Genomic DNA, 25,301 nt, shown 5'->3' with positions numbered 1-25,301 from the left:
ATGAAAATTGTCTTCATCTGATGAGATGAGTTAGGAAGATTTCTTATCTCAACTGCTGCTTAAACTCTTAACTTGCTTAAAAGTTTTAATAGAACTCACTTGTAAACCCACTGAGGAAATGATTTTAGGTAGGGGATGATTTGAGTACCATTTCAGGTTTTCTCTCTCCCTCTTTTTTTTTTTTTTGGCATTGCTCGGGTTTGAACTCAGGGCTTCACGTTCGCAAAGCAGGCGCTTTACCACTTGAGCCACTCTTCCAGTCTATTTTGCTCTGGTTATTTTGGCAATAGGATCACGACAACTATTTGCTTGGGGTGACTTCAAACTGCAGTCCTCCAATGTCAGCTTTCTAAACAGCTGGAATTATAGGTGGGAGCCACCAGTGTTCAGCCCATTTCAGTTTTTGATAAGTTTTTGAGTCTCTACCTCCCTACCACACTTTCTTTGATGTCTATTATCTTTGTAATTATTTGCCATTTTTCATTTTGTGTTTTGCTACTGGCACATTGTCTGTGTGTGTGTGTGGTACTAGGGTTTTAACTCAAGGCCTACACCGTGAGCTACTCCATCAGCCCCTTTTTGTGAAAGGTTTTTTAGAGATAGGTTCTCATGAACTATTTGCCTAGGCTGGCTTTGAACCACGATCCTCCTGATCACTGCCTCCTGAGTAGTTAGGATTATAGGTGTCCTTGTTAATTATTCCCTGTATTTTTAATCTTTTCCAGTAACTTGAGTCTGGTTTAAGTACTGTTTGTTGTTGTTCGGTGTATTGGGGTTTGAACTCAGGGCATTGTGCTGTGCTTGCTAGGAGGTGTTTTACCACTCTCGAGCCCAATGAAGTGTCGTGACAAATATATTGAAGGCTATATATTTTCCTGAAAGTATTGTTTCAGGTATACAGTGTTTGTTTTGGTGGGACTGGGGTTTGAACTCAGTGCTTTGTACTTGGCAAAGCCACACTCTACTGCTTGAACCACACCTCCAGTCCAATTTGCTCTGGTTATTTTGGAGATGGGGGTTCTCTTAAACTGTTTGCCTAGGCTGGCCTCGAACTTTGATCCTACCAATTTCAGACTCCCAAGAAGCTAGGATTGAGCTACTGGTACCCAGCCAGTTTTGTAGTGCCTTAAAGACACATTTCATATGGTTTACCTAAATGTATGCTACAACACATGTGTTTGTCATGTCCTTGAATTTTTCTTCTTCCTATTAGTGACCCCAGTAAACTGATTATAGCATACCAATAGTTCTATTGAATGTTGCACCTTCTGAATGTCGCTGAGTTTTCTTAGTGATGTCATTTAGCTTCTTCCTCTGTCATCTCTGGTAGTGTTATCCCTTCTGTTGTTCCAGTTGTCACAATTTTGGCCATTAAGCATCTTTAAGGTCAGGACCATTGTCCTTTTGACATTTTCCTGCTTCTTGGTAAAATGTTCATTTCTTTCTGCTACAAGACATATTAGGTTCCTTCCCTGTCCAGACCGTAAATCTTCAGGGAACTGTGGTTCTTTGCAGAGCATGTGGCAATATAGATAACACGACCACTTGTACCTAACATTCCATTTTTTTTAATTTTTTTATTTTTTTGGTGGTACTGGGTTTGAACTCTGGGCTTCACACTTGCTAGGCACATGTATACCACTTGAGCCACTCTGCCAGCTCTGTTTTGTGTTGGTTTTTTCAAGATAGGGTATCAGGAACTATTTGCCCAGGCTGCCTTTGAACCATCTCTGCCTCCTGAGTAGCTAGGATTACAGGCATGAGGCACCGGCACCTAGCCTTCGCATTCCATATTGCCTTATATTAAGAAGACCCTGAGTGATGTAGTCATTGTCCTCAAAGGACAGAAATTCTTTTCCTTCAGTAAAACAATTCACTAAGGATTCTTTAGAGGAGGATTTGGAGGAGGGGAGCACACTGGGTTTGAAAACTCCTGGTGGCCATGCCATCCCTGCCCTTCCCAATCCTGTTCCTATCTGGGAACCAGGGCCCTAGTAGTCACTCAAGCCTGTGTAGACCTGTTGTGGCACGTAGGCCTGATTACTTCCTCTTCCTGACCTTAGTTTCTCTTTCTATAAAGTAAGTGAATTAAATGAGTGTCTTGATAACTATTTTGATGTGAACTGATGTTGGACTGGACTGCTGTATAGGTGGGACAAAATCTGGTCTGCCATTTTTGAGGCAAGGAAGAGGTCTTTTATTGTCCTGATGTTATTTGTATTTTCACAGAAATGGGGGTGGTGGGGAACCAGCAACATCCATATTCTGAAACATGTAAGGAGTGTTGGGGCTGACAGAGTGGCTCAAGCAGTAAGAGTGCCTGCTTACCAAGCATGAGGCCCTGAGTTCAAACCCCAGTGCTGCAAAAAAGAAAAAGGAAGGAGTCTTCACTTAGATCACTAGAATCTCATCTTGTATGGTAGACTAGTGGAGAAGTAGGTCTGTGAGAAACATCAAAACCTTCTGTCCAGGCCCATCTCTGTTGCACCATTGTGCCTGAGCCCTGCGTCCTTTCCCCCTTGGGCCTCAGGGTACAATCAGGATCAATAAAGGATGAACTCAACCTGGTCCCAGTGGCTCACGCCTGTAATCCTAACTACTTGGGTGACTGAGATCCAGAGGATGAAGTTTCCAGACCATCGTGGTCAAGTAGTTCACAAGACCCCACCTCCAAAATAATCAGAGCAAAATGGACTGGAGGTATGACTCAAGCGGTAGAACACCTGCTTTGCAAGCCACAAAGCCCTCATTTGTATAAAGTAAAGTCTACATATATAAAAACAATAAAATATAGGATTAATTCATGGAGCCCCACATTCTTTAGTTGATTGACATACATGAGGTAAGTTCTGGTTCCCCAACCACCCAGATCCAGGGCAGTATAGACCTACCTAGAACATAGCAGAAAGGAAAAACATAGCCCGTTTGTTCCAACTGACCTCAACCTGCAGGACGCCCCAACCTTTTACCTGGGTTTCTACCCAGTCATTCTCTAGATGTCCTCAGTCCCCTTCTCTGAGGTCTCCCTCATTCAGTATTTCCAGGTTTCCCTCTCTCCATGCTCAGCACACCTTCCAGCCTTTGCTCACACGGTTTCTTCTGACAGGAATGCCTGGGAAACTTCTATTTGTATTTCAACGCCCCCCAAACCCCCAGGTAAACGGCTACCTCCTCCATGAACCTAGTCATTTCCCACTCCCTGCCATGTTTGTTCTCACAGCATCTTTCCTTCATTTTCTCAGTCAACAGATGTTTTTTAATGCTCATTTTATGTGAATATCGGTCAGCAGTGACTGAACAAAGGTATTGTGTACCCTCAGCTTCTCCTGGTTTTGTCCACAAAGCTGTAGGAGTGGTCAAAGATGTGATGAAGGAAGCCAAGGGGTCTATAGGAGTGAAGTGTCATTCAAACACCCAGATAGCATCTTAGAAAGCACATCTGGAAGTGGTGATCTCTAATGTGATTCCTAAAGGAGGGCAGTTTGGGCTGGATATATGGCTGGAGACAGTTGTCTCAAAAGTATGAAACTCTGAGTTCAAATCTCAGTACCGCTAAAAATGGAACTGTGATTCAAGTGAATGAGGCAGGTGTGCAAGTGGTTTCCAGGTATAGGAGACAGCCAGTGCAAAGGCTCAGGGAGATAAGAGGCATGTTTTGTTCAGGAATGATGGTGTGTCCACTGAGCCTGGCCAGTGGGCAGTAGCTGAGGGTTGTTTTAGGACATGAAAGCATAAAGGGGAGGGAAAGAGTTCACAAGACCTGGCAGCAGTGGGACATAATAAATATTTTTGCATGCATGTCACAAGAATCTAAATGAAATTACATCGTGTTACCATATTCTTAGATATTTAACTTGTTTCTCATGGGGTTTCCATGAATGTTTAGTACATGACCTTAGCACATATTTTCATGAGTTCTTTTGGGTGTGCACCTAGGAGTGTAGTTGGTGGGTCAGAGGGGATGCCTCCACTTGCTTGCATATATACTTCCAGTTTTTCAAAGGGTTTGAAGCAATTAGCTGGTTTTAAGCATGAGTAGGGCCAGATTCCTTTGTGTACAGAGTTTTCCCTGGCTGCTGAGAGAATAGGCTGTAATGATCTGGGGAGATCCAGGAATCTTGTCCTGTGGTAGATATGGGTGTCATGGAGTGAAGACTAGGTGGATTTGGGACTGACTTCACAGGTGGGATGGGCAGTGTTAGGTATTGCCCAAAGGTTAGAGCAAGGGAAGTGCTTTTACTCACCGCCCTTCTGAAAGAAAATAACGTGGGCTCTTTCCACACCTTCAACCAGTTTTCCATGTCTCCAGACTTTAACCCACAATTCCATTGAATTCTGACACTACCTGGAGTTAGTGTCTGACTTCCACAGTGTTAAGGGTTCAGTCCCCCAGTGGTAGTCATGTTAGATGTCAGTAAAAGTTTTGATTCCAGAGTTCCCACATCTTGATTCAATGTGGCTACAATGTCACATTCTTAGAATGTCCCCTCCCTTCATGCCTACTAATTTGCTAAAATGACTTTCAGGCCTCAGTAAAATACTTCACGATTACCACTCGGTGGTAAAAGATACAACCTAGGAACAACCACATTAAGCAGGCAAGGTATTCAGGAAGGGAAATGTGAGGACTTTGCATGTCCCATCTGGAGGTCCCAGCACCTCTGTGTTCATATTCAAAGAATTGGATTCAGCATCTTTTTCTCATTTGTTATCAGTATTGGAGAATATCCTGGAGAGGGGAAGAGGGTTGAATCCAGTGACTCATTAAGCCCCATTTTGAGGCTGCAAAGTGGGGACAGTGAGGTCTCCTTGGGGCTTCCAGGGCAGCTGCCCTCCCCTGCATGTGGCCTCCAGCTGCTCAGAACAAGGACAGAAGTGACAGTGAGAAGCTGCAGAGCTCTGGAGAGCAGAAGACCTCTGAGCAGATGCAGTTGGTGGTTCTGTCCTTTGAGATGGTGACTGGTGACCTGTTTTCTGGACAGTGTTTTGATTTTGCTGTGGGTAGAGTTGCTGGGGTCAATCTAACTTGAATATGTTAGAAAAATCTACAAAGGTCAGCCTTAGAGAAAGGCTCATTTATGTAGTCTCCTGGCGAACAGTTTATGAATTTGACAGGTCAGAACCAAAAAGTGACTCCAGGTGAGTTTCTTTCTGGTGAGTATGAAGGTGTTGAAGTATGGATTTTCCACACCGTGGGGTAGAGGGTGTGGGGGTGGGGTGCGGAGTGTGCTGAGCAAGGCAGATTGCTCCCAGAGTTACATCCTTTTGTGGCCCTGTCTCAGCACCAGGAAGTGACCCTCTGGGGCTCTAGCAGTCAGTCTGGATCCAAGCTTGGGACTATGTTTTACTTTCTGAATGTGTTCGGTTTTCTTCCTTCATGGTTCTTTGTAGAATATTGCTGGCATATAACTCCTGTTTCTCCATGCATTGAATAATTGCATTTTCTTGTTGGCATGTTTTCATCTTCTTGGTTGAAAATTGATAAATTGAGAGAAGAGTTGGGAGAAAGAGTTAGCCATGAAATTAACTGCCCTGTCACAGATTCCTCAAGTATGACAACATCAGGTCCTCCCTCCTTGTGCAATGTTGTCCTAGGCACCCGTCCTTCTATGAGGTCACAGGTAGTTCCCAGGGTACAGTGAGTCTGGAATTCCCTGATTGAACTTCTGACCCCATGTCCAGGAGGAAACAAGAAGAGCCCAGAAAGAAGCAGGTGCAGTTGCCCCTGGCTGGGGCAGCGCAGGGCTGGCGCGTTCTTCTTTGACTGCTCAGCGGGGTGAGGTATCAGGCGTGCTGTTGCTAGGCGCTCCGGAGGGCGGGGTCGTTAACCGCTGGGTTGCCCGTGCGGAGCGTTGCCAGCTGTCTAATCAGAAGCGCCAGTGGTGGGAGGTGCTTCCTTACTGGCGGCAGAGCTGGCCAATCACAAGCGCCGGTGGAGGGCGGTGACCGTGCTCACCGCACGACTTTCCTTTGGCGGCGCCATAGTGCCGCCATCGTCGCCGCAGTGTCTTTGGCTGCAGAGAGACTTCCAGGTGTGTTGGCCTCCGCACGGTGTGACCGCTGCCCACAGCAGCCATCGTGAGAACAGCAGGCCGTTCCCGAAAGCCTGAAATGGTGGGTGGTGTTGGACGCCCTGTTGCGCCTGGGCTCCCGGCGTCAGCTGCGGAGTCTGCGGCCGAGTTCCTCGCACCGCCCCGGTCCCCTCGTTCCCCGGGACCCCAGCCTCTTGCCCCGGACCGCGGGGTCGGCGGGAGGAGCTGTGGGTGTGGGTTCCCTCCTTCTCCGCTGCAGAGCCGGCTTTCCCTGTGGCTCTGCTTCGTGGGAAGCAGCGTCTAAAATCCAAGACTGTCCCCTCGCCAGCAGTGTTTTGTAGGGTTGTCAGTGAGCCCCGAAATTCCCTGGTGCTTCCCACGCGCCCCTGCGGTTCGGGTTGTAGTGGACCTGCTGCCCTCTCTGCTGTAATTGTGTTGTCCTCCGGTGGTTTATGTAATGAAATGCGGCTTGAAGGAGGACAGGACTGTTGAAAGGAGGGTCGCAGTGGCCGGGCAGCCCCAAGTGTGCGGGGTCTCCAGGGCGAGGCCTGGCAGAGCTGTGCTTTCTAGGGAGGAGCAAACAGAAGAAAGAAGGGGGAGAGGGGAGCGATGGAGGGCACATCAGCTCCTGGGACAAAGGTCAACTGGCCTTAGGGTGACAGTGAAAGGAAGGATCTTAATGCTGGCTCAGGCTAGGGGTGGTCAAAGATCACAGGCCTGGAGGGACAGTTCAGGAATGTTTGCTTAGTGTGTTGTTTCCTCTGATCAGGTCAGCCAGTCATTTTTGAAGCAAAAAGTGGGAAATGGGAGTTTGTGCCTGGCCAAATTGTAGGTTAAAAAATGGGCGGGGAGTGGTGGCATTATGGAAGTGTGAAGGAACAGTGTTTTTCCAGAACAGAAAGCACCCTGGGGTGGGATTTACCAGGATTATAGTGCTTGGGTAAAATTCAACATCGTCAGCTGTTTACTTTTCCTTTCTGGTAATTTATTGGTCTACTCTGTAACTTGAAGGTCTATGAGGAGCAGTTCGAGAGACACCTTTGGGTTCTATTGGAGAGAAAGATTTACGAATTTCATGGTGTGTTTGAGTGTCTAGTATAATTAAAAAAAAATGGTTTTATCCCAGATTCTTGGAATTTCCTGAGCAATAGCACAGTTTTGATTCTTTATAGTAACCCCTTTTAAGTAGTACCTGAATTTATCCTGATGAAGTGACTCAGGTACCCCTGTACCATCTCAGAATGGGGCGGGGTGACCAGACAGAGGAAACTGGTGCATTTGTAGAGGGTGCAGTGTGATGGGACTGAGCCCTGAACTTGTTGGGACTGTGCTAAGTGTGGGTGGTGTCAGAATTGAATTGTGGGACCCCCCAGATGGTTTTTGAGAAATGGTTGGTGTTCAGTAAACATCATGCATTTTGTGTCAGAGTGATGTCAGAAAACCACCACAGGTTAGAATTTTCAGCTGACTCTGGGTAAGTGGTTGGTCATTGGTTTGAATTGAGCCAGTGGAAGGAGGGAGCCTGTTCACCTTGAGAGGAAGTGAAACTAGGGTGTGTGGAAGTCCCAGAATTAAATCTGGCTGCTCAGGCTTTCCTCGGGTCACTTTCGTGGGAGTGAGCCACCCTGGGCTGCATCTGCACAGTGCCAGTGCTCTCTAAGTTTAGGGTTGTATTTAGTCTTTGGTGTGAGGGTTGCCTTGCAGGCTGCTTTCTTAAGCTGCTTCCTTTTGTTTCCTTTGTAGAATCTTTTTTTAATTTGTAGTCAGTCTTTTAAAAAAATGATATTAGTACATACTAGTTGTACAAGGAAATACATTGTGATATTTACATATGTGCTTACAATATATCTTAGCTAGATTTACCCTCTCCATTGTATTTCCCCACCACCACTGTTAGAACAATTTCAACAGGGTTCAGTCTTCTCTTTTTGTATATGGATACAAGATACATCCACAGTCACCCTCATTCCTCCTTTCCTTATGCTCACCCACCTCCCACTAGTACTCACCCCCAAAAAGACCTATTTTTCCCTCCTGCCCTTCTTTTTTTTTTTTTTTTTTTCTTTTTTAGTGAGTATTGATAGTCCAAGAGGGTTTTGCCTTGGTACTTCAGGCCTGTATGTATCATGCTTTAATCAAATTAACCCCCTCTCCCTGTTACTCATTCTCTATCACCATGCTCCTCTAATATTTACCTTACAGTACAGTGCATTGTATTATATTCATATATAAATGTGTTGTCTCGATATTTTTTGGTCTCTAATATTTTCTGTACCTCTCCTGCCTCCCATCGTCCCCTCAGACAGACTAATGCACTTTTTTCTCTCACTGTATATCTGTGTGTATATGTATATGATCATAGATGTTTTTATATATACATTTAACTTACATGTCTAGCTTCCACATGCAACCTTTGGCTTACTGAGCTTGGCTTACTGTGCTCAACATGAAGTTCTCCAATTCCATTTATCTGCAAGCAACATAATTTCATTCTTCTTTGTGGCTGAATAGAACTCCATCGTGTATATACACCACGTTTTCTTAATCCATTCATCAGTTCTAGGATATCTGGCTGTTTCCAAAGCTTGGCTATTGTAAATAGTGCTGCAGTGTACATGGGCGTACAAGTGGCTCTGTCGTGTGTTGGAGCACATTCCTCTGGATATATGTGCAGGAGTGGTGTCACTGGTAGTGATTATTTTTAGTTCTTTTGAGGGACCTCTGTATTGCTTTCCGTAGCGGTTGCATGAATTTACATTCCCAACACCAGTGTAGAAGTGTTTCTTTTTCCCCATCTTCTTACCAACATTTGTTGTTGTTTGTGTTATTGGCGATAGCTGTTTTGACTGGGATGAGGTGGAATCTCAAAATAGTTTTGTTTGTGCACCAGGGTTTGAACTCAAGGCATTGCTTCCTAGGCAGGCGCTCCTACTGCTTGAGCCACTGTACCAACTCTCAGTGTAGTTTTGATTTACATTTCCTTTTGACCAAGGAAGTTGAGAATTTCTTCATATGTTAGAATTCCACCCCTGTATCCCCCACAAAAATCACTAGTTTTCAAAACCATTTCAAAATGGCTTATGATACATTTTATGATTTGAGTGTAAGGTGATGATGTGTCGTTCTTTGAGTAGATAAAATAAGGTCTGAAGAAGGAAAAAAATTCTCAAAATAAATTATTTGTTAATATTAAGTTTAAGTAAAAATATATATCCATGGAACCACCATAGAGGTGAATCTAACCAAGGGATATTTTTTTTCTGCTTGTTCCTCTGCAGTGTGTGTGTGTGTGTGTGTGTGTGTGTGTGTGTGTGTGTGTGTGTTTTAATATTTTTATCATCTGTATCACTAAGCAGTTTTACTTGGTTTTGATCCTTTTTGCCCCTTTTGGATTTGGAATGAGTTAATATAGCGATTACTATAACATTAGTATTACATTGAAAAGGCTTTTTTGTGTTTTTTTTGCCTTTAATCTGTTTTACATGTGATGAGAGAAAGTTCACTCTCTTTCACTCATTCCTCTACCTTTGGGAGTTCATTTGTTACATGTTTATTTTTGATGTTTTGACAATACTAATCTTGATTTTTGTCTCCTAGTGGTTAAAAAAAAAAACAAAAAAAAAAACTTGTCCATTATGGAGAAATTCAAGTTTAGTAAGATTATTTTTTCCTGTTCTGGGATTTGAACTCAAAGTCTCAAACTTGCTAAGCAGGCACTCTAAGTCCTATACCTGCTAAACCATGCCTTCAGCCCTTAGTAGGAAATTTAGATAATGCTTGAATTGTTCATCTGACGTTTTTGTGAATGTGTGCTCATTAGTTGTGCGATTTGCCAACACTTGGAATAATGTAATTTTTTTTTTTTTTTTTTGTGGAACTAAGGTTTGAATTCAGGTCTTTGATCTTGCAAAGCAGGCGCTCTACCACTTGGAGATGGGGTCTCTCAGACTATGTACCTAGGCTTAGAGGCATGAGCCACTGGCACTAGCTTGTAATTTAAAAAAATTTTTGTTCATTCAGTGTTAAATAGTATCTCTGTGTGTTTAATCTTGCTTTTACTGATTACCTCTGTCATTGAGCATTTTTCTGTGTGGCCCTTCATGTTTTATGAAGTTGTTTCTCTCTTTCTCACATACTTATTTTCTGTACAAATGGTATTATGCTTTTAACTTCAACTTTATTCATAGATAGTTGATATATAGCAAAGTGATAGGTAGTGTTGTACAACCTTGCTACAATCCTTTATTAATTTCAGGAATTTTTGTTATTTGGGGATTTTTACATATACAGTTACGTCATTTGTAACCATTGACAGTTTTATTCTTTCTCGGTCTTGATGCCTTTCTTTAGTTCTTTCTAGTCTTATGCTTTCCCTGTGTCTATTCATCTTAGAATTTTTGTGTTTTAGCTTGTTGAGGTGATGCTCTTGTCAGTGTTACATATGGTAATTCCTACTTGGTTGTGGTGTGAAATTCCATTTATAAATAGATAGATAGAACTTTCTGGGATTTGTTGAGAAGTTTTTTTGTTGCTGTTGTTTGGTCATCAGTGTGGGGCACATAGCTTGAATTAGTAACCATTACTTCTATTTTTGTTTCCTGGAAGAGATTCTAGAGCTCGAAAGCTGCTTTTGCTGAGGAGCACGGACTCCTTTCTTGGGTCCAGAAATTAACTAAAGGCAGAAAGCAGTTAGATGCTGGGCTTACGGCTGTAATTCTAGCTACTCAGAAGGCAGAGATCAGGAGGATCAGTTCAAAGCCAGCTCGAGAAAAATAGTTCAGGAGACCCTATCTCGAAAAAAACCAACACAAAAATGGCTGGCAGAGTGGCTCAAGTGTTAGAGTGCCTGTCTAGCAAGGGTGAGGCCCTGAGTTCAAACCCCAGTACTGCAAAAAAAAGGCAGTTAAGATGATTGCAAGGCTCTTTTCTATGGAAATGGGAGGAATAGGCCAGGCACCAGTGTCTTAAACTGTAATCCTAGCTACTCAGGAGGCAGAGGTCAGGAATATCGGGTTCGAAGCCAGCCTGAGGAAATAATTTGAGAAAAATCCCATCACAAAAATAGGGTTGGTGTAGGCCCAAAGTTCAAACCCCAGTACTGCAAAGAAAAGAAAGGAAATGGGAAGAATAAATTGACAGTGGGGAAAATGTAACAGGGACCACAAATGAAAATAAACTTTGTTTTTGGGGGTTTTTGTTTTTGGAGTCACTGGGGTTTGAACTCAGGTCCTCATACTTGCTTGGCAGTCACTCCTACCACTTGAGCCATTCTGCTAGTCCCTTGATGGTCCTTTTAATGTCTGTGATTAATAGGAAGACACCACTTTCATTACTGTCATTAGTAATTTGTGTTGCCTTTTTTATTTAATTTGGCTAAGTGAGGCTTGTCAGTTTTATGGTCTTTTCAGAAAACCAGCTTTTAGTTTTGTTGATTTCTTCTTGATTTGTCATGCATAATTTCATTGGTGTCTTTGCCAATTATAGTTTTACAGCTTTTTTTTTTTTGGTGGGAGTGACTTTTGAACTTGGCTTCATGCTTCCAAAGCAGGTGCTCTACCTCTTGAGACACACCTCCAGTCCATTTTTCTCTGGTTATTTTGAGATGCAGTCTCTCGAACTGTTTGCACTGGGTGGCCTTGAACCTCGATCCTCCAGATCTCAAGCTCCCAAGTGGCTAGGATAGATTACAGGTGTAATCCACCAGAACCCTGCCTGTTTTCCTGTTTTTAATTTGGCTTTATCTTGCTCTTCTTTCTCAGTTTTTCTAAAGTAAAAGATCCATTTCTGTATTTAGAGCTAGCTCTCTGTATTTAGAGTTCTCTGAACTTACTCATTGCAGTATCAGATGACTTCAGTTGATTCTGACTAATTTTCTGTCTCAACTGTCAATTCCTGGTGGTGGTCTGTTGCAGTCTCCAAGTATAATTGTGGATCTGTAATTCTGTTTTTGGTTCTGTATCTTTTTTGTCTCATGTAATTTGATGTTCTCTTTAGGGGAATACAACATAATGTCTTAATGGATCCCTTTATCATTTGATCCCTGCATTCCTTTGTGATTTTCCTAACGCTACTATTGCCAGTTTAGTGTGAAATTAATATAGCTAGCTCAGCTTTCTTTTTGTGCTAGAAATGTATCTCTCTTCATAGCATTGCATTTAATCTGTCTTTGTCATTTTTATCTTTTTAAATATTTATATATTTTTTAACTGGTGCATATAAATTAAATGCATCTATAACGTAAAATGATGCTGTTAACTATGTACTTTTTGTGGAGGTGATAAATTGACTGAATTAATACATACATTACTACATCCTTATCATTTTGTGGTGAGAACATTTAAAATGTAATCTCTTAGTGACTTTCCAGAGTACAATTTATTGGTATTCACTAGTCACCATATTGTGTAATAGGTCTTATGAACTTAGTCCTCCTATCCAACTGATATTTCACATCCTGTGAACATTCTCTCTCCAACTAACCCTTACGTCTGTGTATTTCAAATGGTATTTCATGTAGCCAACACAGATCTCATTTTCTTATGTACCCTGACATTCTTAATTACTGTGCTTAGCTAATTTACATTTAAATATTGTTGACATTGGATTAATATGTACCACATTGTCACTGTTTTCTCCTTTTTTTCTTTAAGTAGGTATGTTCTTCACTTTGAGAACGTGGTAAGCATATTGTAGTTGACAGTTGTTTTTATCTTTCATAGTAGCACCCACTCATTCTAAAGCAATTCATGAGGTACTACTACCTTGGTTTTCTTTCTCTTGTTTGGCATATGGGAGTCTCTGGGCATGCTTTTTATATCCCCAGTTTTGGACTATTGCTTGCCCGTTGGCCTGTTTTTCTGGGTGTTTGTTTAATCTTCTCATCTGTTTCTATGTTCTTATTTTATGATCCATTTTCTTTGCTTCACTAGACTGTCTTGTATGTTTATTAAACTTAAAAATGTTAAGGGATTTCCCAGTGTTAACAGTACCATTGCACCCAATGTAAACGCAGTTTACAATAACACTGAACTGTTTTCACAGGCCTTGCAGGTACCTTGTAATGTTTCCAGCTCCTCCCCATCCCATATACAATCACTGTCATTTATTTTTCTTAGTCCTTACAACCAGCCAGTATATTATCGATAGTAACAATATGAACAAACATATTATTGTGAATACAGGAAGTAAGAACCAAAGCATTTATTGTGGCCATTTAATTCTTGTCTGATATTCTGTTCTTTATGAGATCAGAGTTCTAACTTCTCTCAAAGAGACCTTTGACTAATTCTTACAATGTATATATTCTGGAGACATCATCTCAATTTAATCCTGTTTTCTTTCTTTTCTTCAGGCTGCATAAATTCAATGGTAACCTCACCTAAGTTTATTCTTTGTCTTGTCATTGAGTAACTGGAGTGATGATTTCATTTAAATTCTTGTTTTACACCTGTGAAATTTCTATATGGTTCTTTTCAGGGTTTTTATATTTTGACTTGATTTTGGTTTTTTTGTTTTTGTTTTCTTGAGACAGAGGCTTGCTAAATAATTGCAGGTGGCCTGTAACTCACTCTAGCCCATGCTAGTCTCAAAAAACTCAAAATCTCCTGCCTCAGGCTCCTGAATGCTGAAATTACAGATGTTTGCCATTATGCTTGTCTCCTTTTTTTTTCTTTTTTTTTTTTGGGCGGTACTAGGGCTTTACACTTCCAATACAGGTGGTATATTCCTTGAGCCATGCCTCCGGTCCATTTTGCTCTAGTTATTTTGATGGAGATGGGGGACTCATGAACTATTTTCCCAGGGTGGCCTGGGAAACCTCCCAACCTCAGCCTCCCAAGTAGCTAGGATTACAGGCATGAGCCACTGGCACCCAGCATAGTATGCCTTGCTCCTTTTGAGAAGTTTCAGTTCTTTATTGCTGTCATATTATTCATACAACCTTTTCCTGGTTTCTTTTAATTCTTTCACCATGGTTGCCTTAATCTCTTTGAATATAGTCAAGATAGATGCTTGAAACTTTGTCTAGTGAGTTCATTGTCTGTGGTTTCTCAAACTTGGTTTCTCTCAATTAATTTTTTTCGTTGCTGGGCTGTATTTCCCTCCTTCTCTGTAATTCTTTTTTGTTGTTGTTAATGTCAGTAAGTTGACATTTTATTATTTAGGCTAATGGGGTACCTGTGGAAATTAGATTCTTTCCTTTCCAGTGTTGTGGCAGAGATTTTAGACAAAGGTTAAAGTTTGGTTTTTCACTTGCTTCCAAACCTTTGGTTTTAGATGATTTTTCTTTTTCTTTTTTTTTTTGCAGTACTGGGATTTGAACTCAGAGTCTAATACTTGCTAGGCAGGTGCTCTACCACTTGAGCTACTATGCCAGCCCACTTTTGGCTTTAGAAATCTCCATCTTGCCTACTCTGTGCAAAGTGCTGGGTTCACCTGCCAGTACCATTGAGAGGGAGAGGGGGAGAGAGAGTGAGAAAGACAAAAGAAAAAAGAAAAGAAAGATCACCCATTTGATTGGGATTTGGGGATATACTTTGTTTTTCTTCACAATTGAACTTTTGAAAGCCACAATTTTCAAAGTGGCTTCTTTTCTGCCTACTTTCAGAAGCAGGAAGTGACATTTCTCTGGTTGTTACTGCACAATCTGGTAGGGTTTCTGGAGATAAAAATAATAAATTATAGGGCCTGCTGAACCTGGGTCCCCTATAGAGGCTTATGTCAAATTTTTCTTCTCAGAGATAATTGACATTTTCCTCCCCTTGTTCTGCTCACAGGTTCTGTCAGAATATGCATTGCTTCTCTGTGTTTGCCTCTTTGTTCCTGACCTTGGTTCTGTGTATCTACAAGAGTGAAGCTCTGCGTTAGTTGAGTAATAAGCCTTTGCATGTCCTCCAGATTTTTTTTTTGTGCCATATTGTCATCAGTGTCAACATGGAAACATACACACCTCTGCAGATAACCAGAGCAAATTGCATTGTAAACAGGATGTCGAGACATTGACTGCCTCCTGTGTGTGTCTGTTCTCACTGACCTGCTCTCTTGCCAGATGGCCAGCCTGCAATGTGACCTATGCTTGCTAGGGGTCTGGGGCTGTCATGCTGTAACTTGGGCTCTATTGTTTATTGCTGCCCATCTGTGAATTACAACTTACTTTGCCATGCTACAAGGGACACAAGCATATAGAAATTAGTATATCCTTTCGCAAAATTAATTTTTTGTTAAAATTATCCAACATAGGGTATAATAGGAAAAGAATAAAAAACAGGGTATAATAAGAAAAGAATAAAAAATTTGTTGTAAGATTTAGTAATAATAACAATAATAATATTCTTGGAATTCTCATTAAGATTCCTAACAGGGTCATCAGTAAGTGGTTCCCTGCCTGACTCATCCCATTCTTGCCAATAGGTGACCGCCGTCCTGATTCTTTGGTTACTTTTCCTATGTTAACCATGTGTGATTCCTCACTAAGCACTGTTCCTTCAGTTGTGGTCCCTTAGGACTTTCAGTAAGTGAGTAGTAGCTGGGTGGTGGTAGTACACTCCTGTAATCCTAGCTACTCAGGAGGCAGGAGGATTGAGATTCGAAGTCAGCCCGGGCAAATGGGTCTCAAGACCCTATCTTGAAAAAATGTGCTGATGGAGTGGCTCAAGGTTTAGGCCCTGAGTTCAGACCCCGGTACTACAAAAAAAAAAAAAAAAAAAAAACAGTAGAAAAGGATTAGGAAGAAAAAGCATTGTGGATACTTTCTCTGTCCCACTATATTTTATAACCGCTAGTATCTGAGACAGGAACCAAATTATTTCCTCCTCAGTTCCAGTGGCCACTGTGTTGAGGGGCTTCTTCAAGGGTGCTTTTCAGTGCTGTAAAAAAAAAAAAAAAAAAACAGTACATTTCCAGGTATAAAACACAATATGTTCTGTGGACATTAGGGAAGAACGAGCAGTCTGCAGATTGCAGTCATTCATATTACAGGAAAAGCATTGGAGTGTATAAACAGATCCTCCATTTATGCATAACTTCTTGCTTGTTTGTTTGCTATAGTCTTCAAACTTAGATTTTATTTATTTATGTTATTGCTTTTACATTTACTTACATGTGTATACATTATTTGGGCCACCTCCCGCTCACCCCCCCTAGATTTTATTTAGTTATTTTCTGAACTATGGCCATGACTCTTGTTTTATTCTTTTTATCTCTTTTCCTTCCTTAATTTTCATATTTAAATTTTTGTTCATTTTCATGCAAAGAAATTATTCTTTCATCTAAAATGCATTTGTTTGCAAATGCTGTGGGTTCAAGTCTTACTTTTCCCACTATTTTGTGTGCTTTGATTATTGTTCATGGAATAGATGGGAATATAGTATATGTTTCTGCTGCTGCTGATAGTGTCTGCTCTATCACAGATGTTTTCTGTTTGTTTATGAGCCCGTTGTAGGCTGTTTTCATTTCCCATAATTTATTTTAATTTCTCTGTTAATAGTACAACAGTGCCTTAATAGTGAAATTCCAAAGTCTTTTGTGTATGCTAGGTAGTCTATCTCTTTCTGGTCCCAAAATTTTAAGTGTTGTTAGGCATTTTTTATATGTATTAGAGTTGGTAAAGTAGTTTTGTTGACTAGTCAAAAGTGTGTTGTGATTTATATAATTTTATACATTTGCATGAGAAATGTCAGCTTGTTGACATTGAGCTCTAAAAACAAGTGCGTTCCTTCCCTTTATTTCATTGCTCTTTGATATTCTCAAGTAAAACTAATGATTTTCTATTAGCATAGGGAATTACTTTATGAGTCTTACTTAGTTTTTAAGGGAAGTTGATGTATTAACTTTCTCATCTCTGTAACCAAAGCATGTGAGAGAACAGCTTTAGGGAGGAAGACTTATTTGGGCTCATTGTTTTAGAAGGTTGATTCTACAGTTGCATGGCCTTCTGTGCTGGGGCAGGAAGGGTCAAGGACAAGATGGCACTGAGGACCTGCCCCCAATGACCTGCTTCCTCCAGCTTGGTTCTACCTCCTAAACCTCCCCAAATGACACAGTTTTCTGGGGACTAAGCATACAGCACATGAGCCCGTGGGAGTTATTTCATATTTGAATGGTAGCATTCTGCCTCGTGGTCTCTCATAATGCAAAATGCATTTAGTCCATCTCCTAGAGTCCCCCAAGTCTTAACAGTTCCAGCATTGGTCAGGAGTCCAAATTCAGGGTCGGAGGTGTGGCTCAAGTGGTACCAGTATGGCCAAAAAATAATAATAATAAAAGTTCAAATTCAAAGTCTCTTCTAAGAGTTAAGGCAAACTGTGAGTCCCTGTAAAGTCAAAAGCAAGTTACACTTAATATACACTGGCACAGTAAATGTTGTCATTCCCAAAGGAACAAAAAAAGAGCAAGGAAAGATTTGGACCAAAGCAGGACTGAAGCCCAGCAGGCAAAAACTAAATTTTGTACCTCCTTGTTAAGCATGAGACGCTGATAGTATGAGGTGTGCTCCCAAGGGCTTGGGCACATGACTTCTCTCTTGGGCTGGCTCCACTTGTTACCTGTAGCTTTCATTGGCAGACCTTCTACATTCCTGAGATGTCCTCATAGCATCTTTCCTATTGTCCCAGTGGAAACTTCTTGGCTTCTTTTTTGTGGCGTTCGCCTCTTCAGAAATTGCATCTTCCTTAGCGTCACCTGGACACATTTCTTTTCTCATCAACTTTAGAACTTCAGGTCTTTATGCTCTTCTTTTTCTCCCGATTCTCACTGTAAACCTGAGTAAAAGCAGCCATCAATAACCCTGTCACAGCCTGCATGGTGGACTGCCTTAAAATTTCTTCTACCAGATTATCCATCACCTTTATTTTTTTTTTCATTTTTCTTTTATTATTCATATGTGCATACAAGGCTTGGTTCATTTCTCCCCCCTGCCCCCACCCCCTCCATTACCACCCACTCCACCCCCTCCCGCTCCCCCCCCTCAATACCCAGCAGAAACTATTTTGCCCTTATCTCTAATTTTGTTGTAGAGAGAGTATAAGCAATAATAGGAAGGAACAAGGGGTTTTGCTGGTTGAGATAAGGATAGCTATACAGGGCATTGACTCACATTGATTTCCTGTGCATGGGTGTTACCTTCTAGGTTAATTCCTTTTGATCTAACCTTTTCTCTAGTTCCTGGTCCCCTTTTCCTATTGGCCTCAGTTGCTTTAAGGTATCTGCTTTAGTTTCTCTGCATTAAGGGCAACAAATGCTAGCTAGTTTTTTAGGTGTCTTACCTATCCTCACCCCTCCCTTGTGTGCTCTCGCTTTTATCATGTGCTCATAGTCCAATCCCCTTGTTGTGTTTGCCCTTGATCTAATGTCCACATATGAGGGAGAACATACGATTTTTGGTCTTTTGGGCCAGGCTAACCTCACTCAGAATGATGTTCTCCAATTCCATCCATTTACCAGCGAATGATAACATTTCATTCTTCTTCATGGCTGCGTAAAATTCCATTGTGTATAGATACCACATTTTCTTAATCCATTCGTCAGTGCTGGGGCATCTTGGCTGTTTCCATAACTTGGCTATTGTGAATAGTGCCGCAATAAACATGGGTGTGCAGGTGCCTCTGGAGTAACAGTCTTTTGGGTATATCCCCAAGAGTGGTATTGCTGGATCAAATGGTAGATCGATGTCCAGCTTTTTAAGTAGCCTCCAAATTTTTTCCCAGAGTGGTACTAGTCTACATTCCCACCAACAGTGTAAGAGGGTTCCTTTTTCCCCGCATCCTCGCCAACACCTGTTGTTGGTGGTGTTGCTGATGATGGCTATTCTAACAGGGGTGAGGTGGAATCTTAGTGTGGTTTTAATTTGCATTTCCTTTATTGCTAGAGATGGTGAGCATTTTTTCATGTGTTTTCTGGCCATTTGAATTTCTTCTTTTGAGAAAGTTCTGTTTAGTTCACATGCCCATTTCTTTATTGGTTCATCAGTTTTGGGAGAATTTAGTTTTTTAAGTTCCCTGTATATTCTGGTTATCAGTCCTTTGTCTGATGTATAATTGGCAAATATTTTCTCCCACTCTGTGGGTGTTCTCTTCAGTTTAGAGACCATTTCTTTTGATGATCAGAAGCTTTTTAGTTTTATGAGGTCCCATTTATCTATGCTATCTCTTAGTTGCTGTGCTGCTGGGGTTTCATTGAGAAAGTTCTTACCTATACCTACTAACTCCAGAGTATTTCCTACTCTTTCATGTATCAACTTAAGAGTTTGGGGTCTGATATTAAGATCCTTGATCCATTTTGAGTTAATCTTGGTATAGGGTGATATATATGGATCTAGTTTCAGTATTTTGCAGACTGCTAACCAGTTTTCCCAGCAGTTTTTGTTGAAGAGGCTGCTATTTCTCCATCGTATATTTTTAGCTCCTTTGTCAAAGATAAGTTGCTCATAGTTGTGTGGCTTCATATCTGGATCCTCTATTCTGTTCCACTGGTCTTCATGTCTGTTTTTGTGCCAGTACCATGCTGTTTTTATTGTTATTGCTTTGTAATATAGTTTGAAGTCAGGTATTGTGATACCTCCTGCATTGTTCTTTTGACTGAGTATTGCCTTGGCTATTCGTGGCCTCTTGTGTTTCCATATAAATTTCACAGTAGATTTTTCAATCTCTTTAATGAATGTCATTGGAATTTTGATGGGAATTGCATTAAACATGTAGATTACTTTGGGGAGTATCGACATTTTTACTATGTTGAGTCTACCAGTCCATGTGCATGGGAGATCTCTCCACTTTCTATAGTCTTCCTCAATCTCTTTCTTCAGAAGTGTATAGTTTTCCTTGTAGAGGTCTTTCACATCTTTTGTTAGGTTTACACCTAGGTATTTGATTTTGTTTGAGGCTATTGTAAATGGAATTGTTTTCATACATTCTTTTTCCGTTTGCTCATTGTTACTGTATAGAAATGCTAATGATTTTTCTATGTTGATTTTATATCCTGCTACCTTGCTATAGCTATTGATGATGTCTAGAAGCTTCTGAGTAGAGTTTTTTGGGTCTTTAAGGTATAGGATCATGTCGTCTGCAAATAGGGATATTTTGACAGTTTCTTTACCTATTTGTATTCCTTTTATTCCTTCTTCTTGCCTAATTGCTCTGGCTAGGAATTCCAGTACTATGTTGAATAGGAGTGGAGATAGTGGGCATCCTTGTCTGGTTCCTGATTTTAGAGGGAATGGTTTTAATTTTTCTCCGTTAAGTATAATGCTGGCTGTAGGTTTGTCATATATAGCTTTTATAATGTTGAGGAACTTTCCTTCTATTCCTAGTTTTCTTAGAGCTTTTATCATGAAGTTGGATCTTATCAAAGGCTTTTTCTGCATCTATTGAGATGATCAAGAGGTTTTTGTCTTTGCTTCTGTTAATGTGGTTTATTACGTTTATTGATTTTCATATGTTGAACCACCCCTGCATCCCTGGGATGAAGCCTACCTGGTCGTGGTGAATAATCTTTTTGATGTGTTGCTGAATTTGGTTTGCCATTATTTTGTTGAGGATTTTTGCATCAATGTTCATTAAGGAGATTGGCCTATAGTTCTCCTTTTTGGAGGTGTCTTTGCCTGGTTTTGGGATAAGTGTAATACTGGCTTCATAAAATGTGTTTGGCAGTTTTCCTTCCCTTTCTATTTCATGGAACAGTTTAAGGAGGGTTGGTATCAGTTCTTCTTTAAAGGTCTGATAGAATTCAGCAGAGAATCCATCAGGTCCTGGACTTTTCTTTTTGGGGAGACTCTTGATTGCTGCTTCAATTTCATTTTGTGTTATAGGTCTATTCAGGTGATTAATTTCCTCTTGGTTCAGTTTTGGATGATCATATGTATCTAGAAATCTGTCCATTTCTTTTAGATTTTCAAATTTATTTGAATATAGGTTCTCAAAGTAGTCTCTGATGATTTCCTGGACTTCCATGGTGTTTGTTGTTATCTCCCCTTTTGCATTCCTAATTCTACTAATTTGGGTTTTTTCTCTCCTCATTTTAGTCAGGTTTGCCAGGGGTCTATCGATCTTGTTTATTTTTTCAAAGAACCAACTTTTTGTTTCATTAATTCTTTGTAAGGTTTTTTTGGTTTCTATTTCGTTGATTTCAGCTCTTATTTTTATTATTTCTCTCCTTCTATTTGTTTTGGGATTTGCTTGTTCTTGTTTTTCTAGGAGTTTGAGATGTATCCTTAGGTCATTGATTTGGGATCTTTCAGTCTTTTTAATATATGCACTCATGGCTATAAACTTTCCTCTCAAGACTGCCTTAGCTGTGTCCCATAGGTTCTGGTAGGTTGTGTTTTCATTTTCATTGACTTCTAGGAACTTTTTAATTTCTTCTTTTATTGCATCGATGATCCATTCTTCATTAAGTAATGAGTTATTTAGTTTCCAGCTGTTTGCATGTTTTTTGTCTTTACTTTTGTTGTTGAGTTCTACTTTTACTGCATTGTGGTCAGATAGTATGCACGGTATAATTTCTATTTTCTTATATTTGCTGAGGCTTGCTTTGTGCCCTAGGATATGATCTATTTTGGAGAAGGTTCCATGGGCTGCTGAGAAGAATGTATATTGTGTAGAGGTTGGATGAAATGTTCTGTAGACATCTACTAGGTCCACTTGATCTATTGCATATTTTAGATCTTGGATTTCTTTATTGAGTTTTTGTTTGGATGACCTATCTATTGATGATAATGGAGTGTTAAAGTCTCCCACAACCACTGAGTTGGCGTTTATATATGCTTTTAGGTCTTTCAGGGTATGTTTGATGAAATTGGGTGCGTTGACATTGGGTGCATACAGATTGATGATTATTATTTCCTTTTGGTCTATTTCCCCTTTTATTAGTATGGAATGTCCTTCTTTATCTCGTTTGATCAATGTAGGTTTGAAGTCTACTTTGTCAGAGATAAGTATTGCTACTCCTGCTTGTTTTCGGGGGCCATTGGCTTGGTAAATCTTCTTCCAGCCTTTCATCCTAAGCATATGCTTATTTCTGTCGGTGAGATGGGTCTCCTGTAAGCAACAAATTGTTGGATCTTCTTTTTTAATCCATTTTGTCAAACGGTGTCTTTTGATGGGTGAATTAAGTCCATTAACAATAAGTGTTAGTACTGATAGGTATGTGGTGATTCCTGCCATTTAGTTATCTTAGTTGTTTGAAGGTTTGATTGTGTGTACCTAACTTGATGTTACTCTCTACTGTCTTGCTTTTTCTTATCCTGTGGTTTGGTGCTGCCTGCCTTTTCATGGTTAAGTTGGGTGTCACTTTCTGTGTGCAGGATCCCTTGCAGAATCTTTTGTAAATGGTGGCTTTGTGGTCACATATTGTTCTAGTTTCTGCTTATCATGGAAGACTTTTATTGCTCCATCTATTTTGAATGATAGCTTTGCTGGGTAGAGTATCCTGGGGTTGAAGTTATTTTCATTCAGTGCCCGGAAGATCTCACCCCACGCTCTTCTTGCTTTTAATGTTTCTGTTGAGAAGTCTGCTGTTATTTTGATGGGTTTACCTTTGTATGTTACTTGTTTTTTCTCTCTTACAGCCTTCAATATTCTTTCCTTAGTTTCTGAACTTGTTGTTTTAATGATGATATGTGGTGGGGTAGTTCTATTTTGATCTGGTCTGTTTGGTGTCCTGGAGGCCTCTTGCATTTGTATGGGAATATCTTTCTCTAGATTTGGGAAATTTTCCGTTATTGTTGAATATATTACGCATTCCCTTCGCTTGCACCTCTTCTCCTTCTTCGATGCCCATGATTCTCAAGTTTGGTCTTTTGACGGAGTCAGTGAGTTCTTGCATTTTCTTTTCACAGGTCTTGAGTTGTTTAATTAATAGTTCTTCGGTTTTTCCTTTAATTACCATTTCATCTTCAAGTTCTGAGATTCTGTCTTCTGTTTGTTCTATTCTGCTGGATTGGCCTTCCGTTTTGTTTTGCAGTTCTGTTTCGTTCTTTTTTCTGAGGTTTTCCATATCCTGGCTGTTTTCTTCTTTATTGTTGTCTATTTTTGTCCTGAGTTCATTTATCCATTTATTCATTGTGTTCTCTCTTTCACTTTGGTGTTTATACAGTGCTTCTATGGTTTCCTTTATTTCTTCTTTTGCTTTTTCAAATTCTCTATTTTTATTGTCTTGGAATTTCTTGAGTGTCTCCTGTACATTTTGGTTGACCCTATCCAGTATCATCTCTATAAAATTCTCATTGAGTACTTGTAGTATGTCTTCTTTTAAATTATTCTTGTGGGCTTCATTGGGTCCTTTTATCCATCACCTTTAAACACAATCTGTGATAACATCTAAAGACAGGGAAAATGTCAGATTCTCTGGCACAATGTAACACGCATGACCTGTAATCAGTTCTCAATGGAGTCCTTGTTCTCATCTGAAATCTCCCTGACCTTCACTGTCCACATTGCTGCAGTACAGGGCTTCTCTAGCCCACATCTTCAACCTTCCAAATTCCTCCCACAAATCAGTTCCAAAGGCTTAAGAACCGCACAAATTTGCTCACTGCAACAACCCCACTTGTATAGTGTCGGTTTTCTGTGTTAGGTAGCTTTCTTGATGTTGTGACCAAAATACTTGAGAGAACAACTTAAGGGGGGAAAGATTTATTGTGCTCATGGTTTTGGAGGGATCATTCTGTCGTTTTTCCCCACGTGCAGAGGCAGAATATCACCTTGGCAGAGGTGTGTGGAGGAGGAAAGGGCAGGAAGGGTTCAGAGACAAGATTCTCCTCAAGAAATCCCTCCAATGACCTGGTTCCTCCAGCTTAGGTCTCACCTGAAGTTTCCAGAAACACAGCTGGGAACCAAGTGTTCATCACAAGAGGCTGTGGGAACATTCCATATTCAGACCATAACAGTTGGTTTGTATGAACCTGAGCACAAGCTTCCAAATATTTCTGTTGGTTTAATTACTTAGGATTCACTAAATTCCCAAGATGTGACAAGAGGTGTTAAATTGTATATATCAGACTAGCTTATCATCCAGATTGTATTTTGGCTTTGATCAGGTAAGTTCCCTGTGATGAGCATGTCAGAAAATTGCAAACATTCTGAGGGAGAAAAGAAGTTAAACAAATATCATATACTTGGCAGGAACTGTTAGGAACACTAAGCCTCTCTTTACACTCAGATTGGTAAGACTGATCCCAATAGTAGTTCTGAGATACCACACAAAATTGAACTCGAACATTTATAAAACAATATATAGACTCAGGACAATTGATGCTAACTCTTTTGTGCTTCAAATAGTAGGACTTAGTAGATACTACAGACCCAGTGCACATAGAAAAACTGGAGTCATCTAGCAGGACAATGGGTATTACTGTTCTACTTTTGCTTTACCAAATACTTCTAATTCAGTATCAGAATTGCTGTGTGACAGGCTATATGACTTGCTATATGGAGAATAAGAGTACGGCAACCAAGTATGGCAACCAAGACAAGAGTGCACATTTGGAGAACATGGCATTATGTGATTTTTTTTTTCCAAATGATGTTGGCGATCAGACCCAGGACTTTGCACATGCTGGGCAAACACTCTGCCACTGAACTACATCCCCAGCCACTTAAGAACTTTTAATAAATGAGTTTAGGTCAGCAGTGCTTTGAGTCTCACCCTCCTGGAAATATATGTGATGTCTTAGGAGTCAGTGGATTTTGAGGATGTTGCTGTGAACTTCACCCTGGAGGAGTGGACTTTGCTGGATCCTTCCCAGAAGAAACTGTATAGAGATGTGATGATGGAAACCTTCAGAAATCTGGCTTTTATAGGTAAGGGTGACACCATTACCTTACTCAGTCAATCAAATAAGTTCTTTTTGCTTCTCAGTGATTTGGAATATGGAAAGGGAACATTTTGGTGATTATACCAAACATGTATACTATGAATCAAGGTAGAGTCTTGACTAGTTTTGTATAATGTAATAATTCATAATGATTTTTCTGGATCTACATTTTAGGAAACAACCAGGAAGGGCAGAACGTTGAAGATGAGTACAATAATGCCAGAAGAAATCTACGGTAATCTCTACTTTCACTGAGAAAGCATTGTCCCTTAGTAATCTGAAAGTGACAGGAAAATTTTAAAACAAACAAATGATACTAATAAATCAAGCTTCAAATAGAAAAATATGCATTCAGTTTAGGATCTGTAATGAGAAAGTCTGAAATCCAAAATGCCCCTATATTGGATATTTCTGGAAAACCAGCATGATGCCACATATTGTACTTTCTGATGGCTCATTGTACAGAA

At 40.4% G+C, this 25,301-nt stretch overlaps 1 protein-coding gene across 1 annotated transcript in view; it reads left to right on the top strand.

Annotated features, from left to right (window-relative positions):
• LOC141416652 (uncharacterized) overlaps window positions 1-25,301 on the top strand; it is a 48,686-nt gene that overhangs the window by 13,136 nt on the left and 10,249 nt on the right. Inside the window, exons 4-5 of the mRNA XM_074053802.1 lie at window positions 24,694-24,820; window positions 25,009-25,069. Coding sequence (XP_073909903.1) covers window positions 24,694-24,820; window positions 25,009-25,069 — 188 coding nt within the window. The remainder of the gene's footprint in view (window positions 1-24,693; window positions 24,821-25,008; window positions 25,070-25,301) is intronic.

The sequence above is a fragment of the Castor canadensis genome, chromosome 14 (assembly GCF_047511655.1).
Source record: "Castor canadensis chromosome 14, mCasCan1.hap1v2, whole genome shotgun sequence".
In the NCBI taxonomy this organism is placed as follows: Eukaryota; Metazoa; Chordata; class Mammalia; order Rodentia; family Castoridae; genus Castor; species Castor canadensis.
This window is presented reverse-complemented; position numbering and strand designations above follow the sequence as displayed.